This window comes from Canis lupus, chromosome 1 (genome assembly GCF_011100685.1).
Source record: "Canis lupus familiaris isolate Mischka breed German Shepherd chromosome 1, alternate assembly UU_Cfam_GSD_1.0, whole genome shotgun sequence".
NCBI classification, from domain to species: Eukaryota; Metazoa; Chordata; class Mammalia; order Carnivora; family Canidae; genus Canis; species Canis lupus.
The window spans coordinates 34,622,247-34,638,398 of NC_049222.1; the positions used below are offsets into that span (position 1 = coordinate 34,622,247).

General features: G+C 40.5%; 1 protein-coding gene across 3 annotated transcripts in view; it reads right to left on the minus strand.

Moving 5' to 3' along the window:
- Window positions 1-16,152, minus strand: part of HIVEP2 (HIVEP zinc finger 2) — a 192,933-nt gene that overhangs the window by 16,975 nt on the left and 159,806 nt on the right. For all 3 annotated transcript variants that reach the window (XM_038526205.1, XM_038526207.1, XM_038526206.1), the window contains exons 3-5: window positions 13,687-13,781; window positions 7,146-7,190; window positions 697-6,233 (exon numbers count right to left, since the gene is read on the minus strand). In XM_038526205.1, the coding sequence (XP_038382133.1) occupies window positions 697-5,850 (5,154 nt within the window). In that variant the 5' untranslated portion in view covers window positions 5,851-6,233; window positions 7,146-7,190; window positions 13,687-13,781. The remainder of the gene's footprint in view (window positions 1-696; window positions 6,234-7,145; window positions 7,191-13,686; window positions 13,782-16,152) is intronic.

The window sequence follows — 16,152 nt, forward strand, 5'->3', positions numbered from 1 at the left end:
GGTAAATTGTTGAAGGTAAATGGTTCTAGGATTAAGTAATATATATTTATAAATCTTCTATTTGTTTCATTACTAATTTAGCAAAAATTCCAAAGTGTCCCTGTTAGCATTTTTGTAATTTTACATATAAGGTATTAATTGTTCACATAGGACCAAACCAAAAAATCACTTGGAAAAATGAATTTTGAGAGAGAAATAAAGAAAATGCATTTTAGTAAAAAATATTGCTAGTGGGAACATGGAAGCAAGATTGTCAGAAGGTCCACTCTGAAGTTTGCAAAGCTCAGTTATGACATCTGCACACCTCCTTCCCCATCCTTCCTCTCAGTGTCCATTCCCACATTCATGATGTTCTATGTCCTGTACCCACATTTCATAATCCCCTGAATTCCTCATATCAAAAGAAAATTTGATCTGCTAGGTCACTAACACAGGCCAGAAAGGAGAAGAACCCAAAGGAATTGAGTCCCAGTAGTAGAATTTCATGGCTCCTGGATGAAGAAGAGACTTCCCCATGACCTAGTTCATGGTCAGTGGCTTCTTCTCTTACCAGGGAAGGGAAATCAGCATTGCAGAGGGTGCCCTCAACTCTGACCTTCATTTCACTTGCATGTTTTAGACCTTACGTACTTCACTATGTACTCTGCTCAGTGAGCAAATGCACACTACAGTGCTTTTAGAAATGGTATTCATTACCTGAGCAAACTGCTTCCAAGCACTCGATGATGTAAGCTTGCCAGTTCCAGGCCTGTGCATAGCAGCCAGAGTATAAATTTCTGCAGTGATTTTTTGCTTGGACCTCAGAAGAGCCAGAGTGGTCTTGGTGTTCAATCCCGATGGGTTTGGGTTACAGGAACTAATGCACCATGAAGCATAAACCGAGGATTTGAAGGTGGCCTGTTGCACATAATTGGGTTTTGTATAATTCAAGAAGCACCAACTCACAGTAGTTGTTGTCCGCAGACTAGGGAACTGAAGAATCTGCTGGAAATCTGCCACATCCGTGAAAAGAAGAGTCGAGTTTGCCATTTTCCTGCTTGGGCCAGAAGCCATGTGCACCAGCATGCCAACAGGCAGCTTCTGGCCCTTTCCTTGCTCTTCAAGCTGACTGTCTCCTGGTGGCAACAAGTTGCTCTGTGGGCTCATGCTCATGTCAGATGCTGTCTCATCAATATCAAGTTCATCTGAGGACTCTCTGCTTTCAGAAGGCCCACTGGACTTCTGGCCTAGAGAGGGTGCCCTGGAGTTGGGCGGGAATGGCTCCCTCAAGGGCATGCTGGCAGATGGATGGTCTTGAGATGAGGAAGGGGACAGTGAGGAGAAAGAAGATGACCCTGACTGCAAGCCATCCTTTGGCTCAGAAGCACAGCCTTGTCGAACCAGCTGGGGTTTCTGTGGGCGGGACATATCCTTCTTGATGTCTGAGCTGGTTAGCTCCACGGCACTGAGTTCCTCCACAATCTGTCCATACATCTTTTCTTCTTTGACCCTTTTCTGCTGCTTTGTTTCCATGAAGAGTTCTAGGCTGCTTGCTGGAGAGAGCATACGCTTGCTACCTCCCAGGGTGGCCACACTGTCAGAGGTGGAAGGTAAACATAAGGGAATGGAGGATTCTAAGCCGAGGGGTAAGGTCTGAGGTACTTTCCAAATGGGGTATTTTTCTAAGCCTGCATGCTGCCCCAGCACCTGGGCGATGTTGAATCCTATTCCTTGCATGGTCGCATTGGTCACCAGTGTTCTCTGGGTAGTATTCTCATCAACTTTGCAGATGACAATTGCAGGACTGTTCTGCCCAAGTATCTGAGAAATGCTTGTGTACATGACGCTCCCATAGGATGGGACGTGGGTCTGGATCCTAACAGGCACCACTGTTCCAGGTAAGGACTGCAAAGGCCCAGCACTTGCTGAGGCAAAATCTTCCTGAAGAACCTGCTCGGAGGGAGTATCAGGTGACTTGGTGCTTGGGTCTGATGGAAACTTTGGAAGAATGTTCTTTGAGTGTAGCCCTGATGTTCCTGAATAACATGGGTAAGTTTGCTCTTTTGTGTGTACATAATCAGCAGGTTTCTTTCCAGTGTGCTCTGCAACATGCTCTAAGGGATAGCCAGGATGGATTTCTGCCTGGAAAGAAGGCTTGCCATAGCTCTTCTGAGGGTGCTGCACAAGGGGATGTGGGAAATGTGCCTGCCACCAGGGAGGCTGCTGAGCTGGTAAATGAACCATACAGACGGTAGGATATGGAAACTGAAACAAGGCATTCTGGATTGGAGAAAATGGAATAGTCTCTTGATGTGGAAATAAATGCGGCTGTTCAGACAAGTGCTTGCTTGCAATGTAGGATGTTGGCTGTAGCAAGGGATTTCTTAGAGACTCCTGACTGTCCATGTGCATGATCTGTTGTTGGGCCAAGTGGAGCGGTCCAGAGCTCAGCTGGGCACAAGGACCCACCACCTGTTTCCCGGGGTCCTCTGCCTGGAGAGGAGGCAGGACAGAGGTAGGGGCATGGTGCCATGCGGCCCTGAGGCCAGCGTGCAGGTGCTCCATCTGCTCCTGCTTTACACTCAGATCTGCCCCAGCCTCACCCTGGGCAATCTCCGGAGAGCCGCTGAAGGAAGCCTGCCGCACCAGAAAGCATTTCTTCCTCTCCCGTGATGGAGATGATGTGGTGGCCGAGGCCCCTGCCACGGGAGCATGGGACAGATTTCCATAATCGAATGATTTGCTCCGGATTTCTGGGACTTCGGCTGGATGAGGACAAGGCATCTGCTCGGACGAGCAGCGCCGCATCTCTTTTTGGTGGTGGTGGCCTGGAACAGACAAGGAGTATGAACCAGCAGGGACAGTCAAAAACTCGGAATGCTTCCCAAACTCATCTTGCTTAGGCGGTGCAGCAAGCTTAATGGTATCCTCTCTTTCAAAAGACATTGAAAAACTGGAGCTGTGGGACAAGTTGCTTTCCTGACTAGGGCTGCGGGAGAGACCTGTGCCTGTGGATTCAAAGCTGGATTCCCCTGAAGAGTGCTCCATATCTGCAAGCCGCAGACGCTTCTTCTTGGGTGGCAACTTCTCAGCTGGGAGCTGGGAAAGGGTCTCACTTCTCTGGGGCCACTGAAATTCTTCCACAGGCTTTTCTGGCTCTTTACCCTGGGTGTCTTTCTCCTTCTCTGGTTTATCAGGCTCCTCAGTCACTCGGATCTCAGGAACCTGAATGTTGTGCTGGCGAACTAGCCTGGGCTGTGCGTGGTAGGACTGCTGCTGAGCCGGCTGGGAAGGGGACGGCTTCCCCCCACTTTCAGCACTGTCTGCTGGTGGAGCCCACTCTGGACTCACCGGGGCTTCGGAAATCTCACTGTCACAGGTCTCAGAAGGTGAAGAGGCTTTATCCTGTATGCTAGCCACCAGCTCAGCTGACTCAGACCTTTCAAATGAATTGGGTCGGCTCAGCGAGTTTGTGTGCTGAATGACAGAAATCACATTTCCCGGAGGTTTTCTGCTCCCTAGCTCTGACATCTTGTCTGAATCAGTGGCCGAGGGTGACTCCTCAGACCCAAGAGATGGGCTTCCAGATTGGAGTTGGGGCCGACATGGGTCAAAGCGCTCAGAGTGACCATGAGAAGGGTTCTCGTGTCCAGACATGGCGAAACTACCTCTCATGCCTTCCTGCATCTGCAATTTGGGGTCATAATCTGAAGCCATGATGCCCATGGGAGTGCTCACAATGCTGCTGCAAATCATGGGGGTGTCCTCCTCATCTCCTACGCTCTTCTCTTTCCGGCGCTTTCTATTTTCACATGTAGTTCCATACATGGTTGGCATTCCCTGCAACGGCACCGAGGGATCCATAAAATATTCACCCCCGTGTTTTAAAGAGCCTAAGCAGGAAATGTCCTCCCACTTCTTGTAGGGTTTCCGGCAGACATCATAGTCATACCCCACTCGGTCCCCAGAAATCAACTTCTTTTCCTTCAAGGATAAGCTTGTGATACTCTTTGACATCCTGCCATGGTGTTCTGCCTCCATGTGCCCCTCTTGTACCGAAGGCAGCTCAAATGCAGCTTGTCTTCTTAACATGCGCTGAGGGGGTATTCCTACAGTCCCTGGATAGAACACATCATCAGAACCCGTCATCCTTTCATCAAATGAGTGACTTCCTCTTAAAGAAGGAGGAATACTTAGATTTGTTGCTGAAGAAGTTGGCATTGAGTTGCTTCTAATAAGGGGTGAAGCGTCCACAGGAGCTTCTAAGAGAATTGGGTTGCTGCCTTGGACATTTGCAGGAAAAAGCTTTCCTTCATTCCTGATTCCTTCATTCCTGATAGATGACGGAATAGCCTGGGATTGTCTGGATTCACTGTTGAATTTCGTGGATTTCAGCATGCTTGTTTGACTGGGGTCGATTTCTCCCTTGCTTGGGATCAGCTGTGAAACCGGATCTTCAAACATCTTAACATCTAACCGGGTGTTTACGTGAGGCAACGATTCCATCACGCCCTTCCTCCCCATTGTGGCACGCTCCTGGCTTGCGGTTGTAACACTGAGTGTATTTCTGGGACTAAGCCGACAGTATTTTCCAAAGATGATTTCTTCATAAGACTTTGCATTTGTGTTTGGAGGGCTTATTTGCTGCTCCGCACTTTCTGAGCGAGAAAAGTAACCAGAGTCAGTGCTTCCTTTACTGTGCGGGCTCAGGAGGTTTAGAGATGGCTCAGAATCTTGTCCTTTTTTCTCCGAGAGTCTTAGTGCAAGTTTCTGTTTAACTGTGTGAGAATCATCAGGCTTAGTATTTAGAGATGGATTTGATAGCATATCAGAGCCCAGATACTGAGAGCTTTCGTTAGGTAAAGGAATCCCACTTTTGGGGATAATCAAAATCGGCACTTTCATTGGCCCTCCCAGTGATTCTTCCAATGACCCATGATAGCCACCTCTGCTGGCAATATCCAACGGGATTGGTGGGCCAGGACTCATTTTCTCAGAAGCCTCAACAAATAAAGAGCTCTCCTCATCTGTGTCTGTGCTCTGCTCACCGTCTGAATGTATTTCTGCTTCTACATCAATAAAACCAGCCTCTAGGTCCAATTTAGATACAGCTGACTCTGTGAAAGGGACTAATCCTGCCTTAATTGCATGGGCATGTGACTTCCTGTGCTTATACAAATTGCTCTTTGTCTTGAAAGAGAAACCACAAGGTATACATGGATATGGCCGCTCACCGGTATGGGACCTGATGTGTTTTTTCAGTACACTGGGTTTGGCACACGCCCTGCTGCAGTAGGGGCAAATGTATTTGCCGGGCTTTTTGGGTTTGTGCTCTTTCTTGTGAGCATCTTCTGCCTGTTCGATACTTTTCTGAGAGTATTGGCTATAAGCGGGGTTCAGACTCGAAATCTTTTTTCTAGGGTAACCACCACTGTGGCCATGGAGAGGAAAAGAAAATAAGTCCTCAGAGGCAACAGATGGCAAAGGGCCAGGGAAAAGCCACGGAGGGCCTTCAAGGCTCTGATGTGGCTTGTTGCTGTGCATGACCCCCTGTGGCAATGAGTGCTGAGGGAAAGAGAGTGAATGTTGGCATGAATAGGGACTCGGGCGATGGGGTGGGTATTGCTTCTCCGTGACTTGCTGTGCCACATCACTAGGGGAGGCCAGTTTCCCAGAACCAAAAAGTTGTGCTGATGCTGTGTCTCCAATTTGCTCAGGATCTATTTGTGGTTGCCGCTGTCCTTCTTGACTGCCAAAAGTGGTCATCTTAATAACAGCCGATTGTTCCTGTCTCCATCTACCTGACACCTTGTCAGTTTCTCCAGACCTTGAGGTAGCTGTTTGTCCTAGAGCTGTGTCCCCAGTGTCCATTTTGTTACAAGGTCTTAAGCACTAGTTCACTTGAAAGCCAGGCAGACTCATGGAGTATCTTCAAAGCTGTGCTTTTCAAAGCTTGCTTACTTCCATGTTCCAGGGTGTCTGCAAACTTGCCGAGTGCTCCTTCTCTTTGGAACCTTCCACATCCACCCCGTGGTCTTACGGGCATCAGATGGTAATGTCCTTGGACCAGAGCTATAACACAGTTCTCTCCATTGTAGAAACGTCCATCCAAAAGCTAAGTGCAAATCTAGAAAGATTTCTTATGACATTTGAATATTTTCAACCAGCATGAAATTGGGATGAATAATCTGGGAGAAATTTTGCCCATCAACTAGAGCAAAGTTTAATTGCCAGTTTCACTGAGATAAAATGATCTATAAGAAAAAGAAATGCAAAGAGATTGTCATAACAGTTATCAAGTTAAAAGCCAAAACCAATCCCAAATAGCCAGCCTGACAATTGGAAAAACTGAAACTGATTTTTACTCTAAGGAATATTTTTTTAAAAAGATTTATTTATTTACTTGAGACAGACAGCATGAGCAGGAGGGCCAGAGGGAAAGGGAGAGAGAGAGAATCTCAAGCTGTCTCCCCACTGAGCACAGAGCCCAATGTAGGACACCATCTTGTGACCCTAAGATTACAAACGAGATAAAACCAAAGAGTCAACAGGCTCTGCCACCCAGGTGCCCTTCCAAGGAATACTTTTTATAGCTGTTACATTAGTTTCACAATTAAAGGATATTAATTTCAAACATGGCATAAGTCATAAGCATAAATTTCTTCAATGTTTTAATTTTGGTCATCCTTTTAAATACACCTTAATTTTGGTTAGAAAAGTATTTAAGAGAAAGCTTTGGGTAGATATTATTTATAAAATCATAGGATTTTTAAAAGTCTTTATTAAAATAAATTTAGAGCTATTTCTAACCAACTTGTGTGACTTGCACGCTTAAATGTACTACATATTTCTCTAGACAGATTTTATAGATTAATATACATATGCATACATATATTTTACATGTAAAATAGATATATGTAAAGTATATTTTAAGGATTTCAATATGTATTTTTACATATATGGATATTTATGTTAACATACAATACAGATATATTTTATAGATTAAAACTGGTGATTAGCAGAGCTAGCCTAAGGCTATAAGAATTAAAGGTTGTTCCAGAACTTTGGAAAAGGCAGGAAAGTGCATCCAGATAAATAATTCTAAAACCTTCATAATATGAAAAACAAAACATATTTTGGGGACAGTTTAAAAATGTAATGATTACCTGATTGGTGTAGCATTCTTATGGACATGATTGTCTTGACGCTTCCTGGGTAGAAAACAAACGCAGTTAGGAAAAATTGTTCCATGAAACCACAACATGGATGTATATGAGGGTCAATTTAAAGTTCACATACATAGGGCTCACAATGCAATGTGCCCTAGGAAAAAAACATTAATCAGTAGCTGCTTTGAATACACTGTGCTAAAGCAGTAAACTTTATACAGATACTGTGTCCAAAAATAACTGAAAGAGAAAAAAATTGCAAAAAATTTAGAGTAGTATTTTCCAATATATTCTGATATATCAAAACATCTTAGTTTTTTTGACACAATTTGCTTGGTTCTAATTCCTTAATTTTTTAAAAAAGTATTTTATTTATTTATTTGAGAGAGAGTGCAAGCACGAGCTGCGGGAGAGGCAGAAGGAGAGGGAGAAGCAGACTCCCCGATGGGTGGGGAGCCCCATATGGGGCTCTATCTTAGGACCTTGGGATCCTGAACTGAGCCAAAGTCAGACGCGCTTAACTGACTGAGTCACCCAGATGTCCCTAATTCCTCAAATATTAAAAAGTTGAAAGTAGCAGGGGGTTTTATTGAACCTATAGGTTTGCACATTTAAGTTTACATCACAACACATCAAGGAATTCTCCCAGATGGCCCTTAATGGCTCAGGGAAACTTGACAACTTAGAAACAATTAGATTTTAAGTGAACACTCTTCTTCCATAAGCAAATGGCCACTGTCATACCCAGAGGAGTCTGAGAACTTCAGTGCTCAACTGTATCAATGATGATGAAAACTGAGATGTTTCCCTGATAGGCAGGCTGGCAGTGCTTATCAAAGTAAGAAAGCACATGCACTTTGGCCCAGAAATTCCACTGCTGGAAATTTGTCCTTACAGATGTACCTGCACAATAAAAAGGTTGAAACTTAAAAAAAAAAAAAAAAAAAAAGAGTGAGGGGAGGGGCAGAGGGAGAAAGAGAAGCAGACACCCCACTGAGTGCAGAGGCCTAAAGTAGGGCTTGATCCTAGGATCCTGAGATCATGACCCAGGCCAGTCAGACGCTTACCTGACTGATGCACGAAGATATGCATACAAGGACTGCTGAAATAAAATATGACTCCATCATAAAACTTAGCCATTAAAAAAAAAAATAGAGCAAAAAATACCCATAATAGCAACTCATCCATTAACATTGCATGTTAAAACTGAAAAACCAAAAAACAAACAAACAAAAAACCCCAAAAAACCCAAAAAACTCATTGCACCCTAGAATGCATTTGACAATCCCATTTGTATATAAGAGAAACAGGTGGTAAACAGAGAATTTCTACAGGGATGTCAAACAACTTTTAAGTCTAGTTAAATTAAATTGCATAAATAGAATCAGGGAGTCAGAAGTGGGGAGGAAAGAAATTTCTTACAACTTTTGGTACTTTTAGTTTCTTTATCTTTCCTTTTGCTGAGGTATGTGTGTGTGTGGGGGGGGCGGTGAGGGCAAGAGAGAGAGAGGAGAGAGAAAATCTCAAATCTTAGTGAGTGGAATTCAAATCACAATCCTAGGATCATGACCTGAGTCGAATGAAATCTAGAGTTGGGCACTCAACCGACTGAGCCAACAGGCACCCCTTGTTTCTTTTTAACATGAGCATATTCACCTTTTTAATAAAATATTGGTTAAGAAAAAGGATGTCACCATGCAAATGTACTGCAATTTCTCAAACTAAAACTCAAGTGCTGGTCTTGCTTCCATGTCCAATTCGCCCCTAATACAAACTGCAGTTGTGATGACAGTGACAGCAGGTGCACTCAGGAAGGGGACAGCACATGGGAATCCCCACAGGAACAGTAAGTCTTTTGGGTGAGAAATCAGTAGCCCCCAGATATTTATAGCAAGACATCTGTAATCAAAAGTTTCTTCTGCTAAGAGCCAGAAATTTGCAAAGCAGTAGCTGGAAAAACTAAACAATAAGCATCTTAACTTTGGTTTGCTGGGAAGTTTTACTATTGCATTGAATTTTTCCCCCATAATGATCTTCCTCTGCATCCCTTTATAGGTAATAAGACAAAACCTGAAAGAGAAGTAATGGCCTCATAATACTGTAATGCAAATTTACTTCCATCAGTTAGAGCAACTGTGCTAACAAGAAGAATATGCAATGCCAAACCCAAATTGACTGCATTTTTTTCTTAGTTAGCTACATATTTAAGGCTTATTTAGACACAACCACCATCAGAATTTTAAAGGTGAATAGCATCCTCTAAAATGGAAATACAGTGTATTTTCAATTCAACAGGAACATTTGTGAGTCTTTCCTTAACTAGGAACAGAGCTTGAACTGAATAATTTCTAAGTTACTTTTCATATGTAATATTTTACAAGACACTGATCTGTGTGCACAGATCAGTGCTAGCAATAACAGTGATAATGCTTGGGTGTTTATTATGCATTTACTATATGCCAGATACTGGTTGGTACAGAGCTTCATATAAGTTACCTTATTTACTCTTCATGACAACTCTATGCAATAAGTGTGATTATACCTATTTTATAGTGAAGGATGATCCTTAGGGAGGTAGACTGTCAGAACCAGAATCAAACCCAGGTTTGGCTCACTTCTAAGCCTAGAAGGTCTCGCCTCTCTCATCCACCTCTGCTATTTAATTTCTGTGTTATACAGTAGTAAATTAAAACCATTATATCCTAAACAACACATATACAATTCTTATTCACTAAGAACATATTGTAAAAAAGAGATGTACAAATTAAATTCACATAAAGGCAATACTATTTTTCTCTTAAAGAATGAACTAGAAGATGTAGAAAAGTGACATACATAAGATTCAAAACCTGATATTTCATGGTCAGAACAAAATTCCCTAGAACACGTAGTTGATTGTGGGATTTAAATTTTAGGAAAAGACTCTAATCAGAAAAAGTCAAATCGGGGCACCTGGGTGGCACTGTGGTTGAGCAACTGTCTGGCTCAGGTCATGATCCTGGGATCCTGGGATTGAGTCCCACATCAGGCTCCCCACAGGGATCCTGCTTCTCCCTCTGCCTATGTCTCTGCCTCTCTGTGTGTCTTTCATGAATAAATAAATAAAATCTTTTTTAAAAAAGTCAAATCTACCATTTTATTTAAAAATAAAATTTTAAGAATCAATTTTGCTGACAGTCATATAGGATCAAAAAAATCTCAAAATTCAAAACTTTGATCCCACTCAAAAAGTACATTGACTCAATTATGTAAATAGCTTCTGCCAGGGAAACCTCTTCCTTTTACATCTCTATGACAAGCAAGCCTACCTAAGATGTCCTATCATTTTAACATGAAATCAGATGATTGCTTGAGTCACACTCCCTACTCCAGATCACACAGAGGACCTTCTGTATGTATCTGAGTTAGAGGTCTCAGCAGGCCTGAGGATCCCTCTGGTCTAACTTCCTCTGATCCTCAATGTCTAACTTTTCACTTCAGTGTAAAGCTTAAGAATCATGAGAGAATTGGAAATGCTTCCTCTTTCACATGCGCCTTTTACGTTAGATTTTAAACATAGTTGATATTACAGTATTTCTCTTCAATACCAGCCTTGGAGAGGCTTCAAATAACGGCTATCCATAAAATCACTTTCCTTCTTCCAGTTTCTGAGGCATATGGAGACAACTATAGAGGGGAGAAAACATGAGTGATGGCTCCTTGGAGGAATATACTGATCATATTCTTGAACCATTAAAAATGTGGACTCCTTTTCATTAATCTCTTGTCTACAATGGTTTTATCTTGGAAATAGGAAAAAATACCCATGTATATTGTGTGTACTGTAGATCTGCTATTGGTTTGTCCCTTTAAAACCAAACAGGATTTGGGAGTATTCTACAGTCTCTTTGCTGCTCCCCTCAACTTTCAATCAGGAGAAGAACTCACTTTTAAAATCTTAAGGCTTTCTGGGCACCTGGATTGCTTAGTTGGTTGAGCATCTGCCTTCAGCTCAGGTTATAATCCCAGGGTCTTGGGATCAAGCCCCTCACTGGGCTCTGTGTTCTGTGGGGAGCCTGCTTCTCTCTCTGCCTCTGCTTGCTGCTCCCCCTGCCACTACTCTCTCTCTGTGTCAAATAAATAAATAAAATCTTAAAAAAATAATAAAAAAATCTTAAGGTTTTCAAAGTTGAATCCAAGACACAATGATGACATTCGTCTTTTTTTCTTAGATTATACTTTTACTGAGCAATCTATCAATAATGGTAAAGTACTGAGCTTGTGTTTTATTGTTTAAATGTATGAAAATGCTTATTAATGGGGAAATAGTTTCTTTGGGCCTCATAATATTATCACAACCCATCAAATGTACCTTGTATATACCTGCAGTTTTAGTTGCATTTTCTCAATATGGATTTACTTGGCACCATAAAAGACACAGTAATGTGGTTAATTATAGCTATATTTCTTTTCTACCATGTAGATATATCTCATTTTTCATATTCCTAAATATATGTTAAAAATAAATTTCCAGTTTTCCCAATCAATTGATATGTTTAAAAAATGTAATATTAGAGCAATCCTCATATGTAAAAAAAGAAAAAAAAACCAGCCAGTTATTTCATTCTGTGAGATTTCTTTTTATGGTAACCAAACCCACACAGAATCATTTTTGGCACCCATTGCCAACAAAGGAGAGATATTCCAAATACAATTTCACATTCACATTTAAAATTTTCCCAGTATCTTTGAGTGCTACGAAAGGAGGGAGATACTTTGTTGGAGAATATGACTCTGGGGTTTCCTGTGGCTGGTGCCCCAGCCTGTAGGAGTCCTTCAGGCAGTAAAGACAGGCATTGTCTGGCAGCTTAAGCACATTTTTCAGAGGGGGATCGTGTTGAAAAAGATATTATCCTCTGCATGGCTATTACATAAAAGAGTTGCCAGTTTTCTAAAAGTGTGCCCTCTCCTTTGGCCACTCTTCATAGTCCCACTCAAATAAATTTGGCACCCAGTTAAATAATTTCCTCAGACAGGCCTTGAAAGGAAAGGCACAGAAACAGCCTCCCGTATAGACCTCAACAGAGGTCTCTTCAGGATAACAGCTGGGTGGGATTGGCAGAAAGGCAGACTTGCTCTGCAGTTGAATAAAGGCTTACAGTATCCAGGGTTGTCAATCTGGGATCTTTTGCTTAGAAAAACACTATCTTAGAAAAAAGCTTTACCTCAGGAAATTAATCATTACTTGAGTGGTGGCAAAAGTCAAGTGCGCATCAAATAATAACATCCTAAATAATAACAGTATAAAACGACTGGCAACAAACACCACCTTTCTACTTCCAAAATTTTAGCAATAAAACATTTTCAAAAATCAAAATGGTTATTTGGTCTTTTTTCAGAATTGGGGGAATATTATGCTTGTAAACAAATATACACATCTTAAAATAGCAATTACTGAATAAAACTTCAGAAGGCATTTCCATATATTTGCTTTTTAAATGCCAGAGATCAATTACCAAATATTTTAAGGAATACATGAGCATCTCAGGGCACAATGATGGTCTCACAAATCACTACCACATAGGAGGACTGGATAAGGGAAAAAAAGATCTACAAAAAAACCGTGACCATTGCCAGAGTCCAGCTGAATACAGACTTATTTCCACAGGATGATTAAAAAAAGGCACCATCCTGAGAGCCAAATTCATTATAAATGCTTCTTTTATTAGTAAAAATCCCCATAACAACCTTAGTTCTCCCTAAAATAAGCAAATTGCCAATACGAGGTGGATACTTTATATTATATAAAACTCTGCCAAGCAATTGAGAGAACTTTTGGAAAAAAGTAAAAATATTTTGATGAATACCCTCTAATTTGACATATGTTAAAATCCAATTTGATATTTAAAAGCTAATGGAAAACTAAACTATATTTTTTTCCACACTCGCTACACTGAGGGTATGATTGCAGATGTTTGTATCATTTGCATATTTATTTAGTCAAGGCATTTATGACTTATTTTGACTGCAGCCTACTACTTTCATATTTTGTTCAAAAAGTTTTTTGCAATTTTTTTATAATTGTGGTTTTGTTTCCCCCGTTGTATAGCTAAAGTAATTAGGATTCACTAAGTAGAATTTTAAATAAAAATAAAGTTTGCCAGAAACAAATTATCTTAAATGAAGCTATCTCCATTAGGGGAATTATAATTAAAATTGGTTTGCATGATGCCTGGGCGGCTCAGTGGTTGAGCACCTGCCTTTGGCTCAGTCGTGATCCAGGGGTCCTAGGATCTAGTCCCACATCAGGCTCCCTGCATGGAGCCTGCTTCTGCCAAGAGACACAGAGGTGTCTCTCATGAATAAATTAAAAAAAAAAACTGATTTGCAAAACAAAACTTTCACAACACTTTTCTCTCTAGAGGGCATACACACTGTTTCCTCCCAGATTTAATGACAAAAAAAGTTGGTTTACATATGGGTACATGGCATGCCAAAGCTGCTTTTCAAGTTAAATGTAAAAACAATTATAGTAAAGTAATAAATTTTAGTTATTAACCTGTTATCCACATATCAAAAAACAGCATCACAACCATTAATACTTTCCACGATGCCGACTCTCCCCACAGGAACTCATGCACAACTTCGGGGAACCTGAAAAATGAACAAGAAGATTTTTTAAATGATGGTACTTGTAGCCAGTTTAAGAGGCATGCTTATTCTTCATTCACAGAAACTGCTTTCCTTGAGGAAAGAAAATTTGGAAGAGGATCTCTCAAGAAGACATTTTTTTTCCAAAGAAAAAAATTTCCTTTCTTTTAACGTAGTTCAAATCTTTTAAACAAGTACTTGTATTCAAAAGAGAATTTCCTATACCAGCAAAAGTGAAGGCAATTAGGAAAATAATGGTAGAGTTATAACTTAACATATTAGAGCTAGAAATTATGCCATGGCAGTGCATGACACAGTTCTGCCTTAAAGCTGAGATTCTCACAAAACTTCCTTTTGTGCATCAGCAACTAAACTCTACAGGACAAAGTCTCAGATAACCTCGTAGCGAATTCTTTTCTATAGTTTATTTCAGCAATGTTATGTTCTGTGCTAAAATTAATTTCTGAAATAAGAAGCCAAAACTAACCAAGTAAAATCCTTAGACTTAACAAGAAAAAAAGAAAGGGACTTTCTCAGAATTAATATTTATCCAACTTTAATCCAAAGAGATGCATGGAAAGTCAGTCAAACTACTTAATCCAAATAGATTCATCAATCAACCATCTTGAGACAGTTATCTCCCACTATAAAAGGTCCATATAAAAATATTACTACACGATCCTTAGATGGTTTTTGTATATTTGTTCATTTTTTTCAAATATTGCTTCTTCTTCCAGACAAGTTAATATCTCACAGGAAGAACTAAAGATTCAAGACATGGCAAAATGTGAATTAATCCAGTCCCACTTCATGTGAGCAAAGTGCTTGAAGGAAGTAGTTTGCTTTAACTACTCCCCTCCCCACCTTTTCCACATCACCACAGTAGCACTTCAGGACACCCTGTGCACTTTGAGACGTGAATCATTATATGCAAGTAGGCCCACTTGGTTCCTCAAAAGACACAAAAGGTACAAAAATAGCTCTGCAATTGAAGCAAGAACCTCCTCAGCAGCCAGATGAATGTGGGTGGTCAGATAAGATTCCGTTGCTGCAAAGGGCAAATTATTAAGCAAATGCTAGATTTATTTTCTTTTTTAAACTATGTTCTTCTTGCCTCAAATCAACCATTTGCTGGTACTTAAAATGACACTTGACAACCTCTACTATTTTCCAAATTGAAAAGCTTCATCAAGGCCAAGGAGCATGATTGATTAAACACTGAAAAAAAAGACATATATTCTATAAGATAATTAACTGTATCTATATTTTTAACAAACCACATAGCACCTCTTTTAAAAAAATAAGCTAATGTACTTTAAAAAAAACAACAACTCTATTTTGGAAATATGACCTAATCTAAAGTAAAGTATGGCATGCTTCAGAAAAAAAAATTAATAAATCACAGAGCTAGTTAACACTCAGAGCAAAATTCACCTATGACATAAATGGGCCAAGATTCTACAGATATAGCTATTTATAGGGAACAACAACTTGCAGTATTCAGTGACTACCTATGATTGGCAATCCCATAGTCACTAAACTAAAAGGTAAGCAGGAGGAGAACATAACCCTCAGAAGGCCAGCACTGAGTCTCACTCCTTCCAACTGAGTTGCAACTCTAGACAGGCACCCAACCTTTCCCTATCCCAGAAATCATCATTCTTGCCAACAGCTTCCACAGGCAAAACAGAGCACAAGAGTATCCCTCAGACAAGCTGTGACAGGGCAATGTTCCCAGTTCTGACTCCGCTTTTCCAATCTTACTTTCCAGGACTATGGCTACTGGAAATAGGAAACATTTATCTCATGACATGCATATTTATCTGGAATTTTAGACTAGAGAAGATCCCTCTTTCACTCAATAAGAGGATTCAACATTTCTTTTTGTCACATGACTTATAATTTATGACTTCTTTAATGCTTGGTTTTCTCTTAAAGAATGAAAATTCAATGGCAAGGGTATTATACTTTTTTACCTTACAGAAACTTCCAGGTAATTAGTATGATCTTAAAAACAAAGATCTGGGAGATATTAACATGAAAGATATGACACCAACTTCAGTGATTTCATACAAATAATTTTGTTGCAAATTAGAATCAGGAATAGCCTCTACAAGGGAGGCAATTATTACTATTACCGTAAAGACATGAAGGTAACCATCTCAGAAAAGTACTTTTGCATTAATTTTAAGTGAGTTTTTGTGCTTGTTTCTCAAAATATAAGAAAAATCTCCCCTTGTGTAGCTCTTGAGAATGTAGTGTGACAACTTAGGTTTATGTTCCCTAGAAATCAAGAATTCACACAGTATACTCAAAAAATGGAATAAAGGAGGAGAGAGTTTCACATCTTTAACTATACTTTTAGGCTATTAGA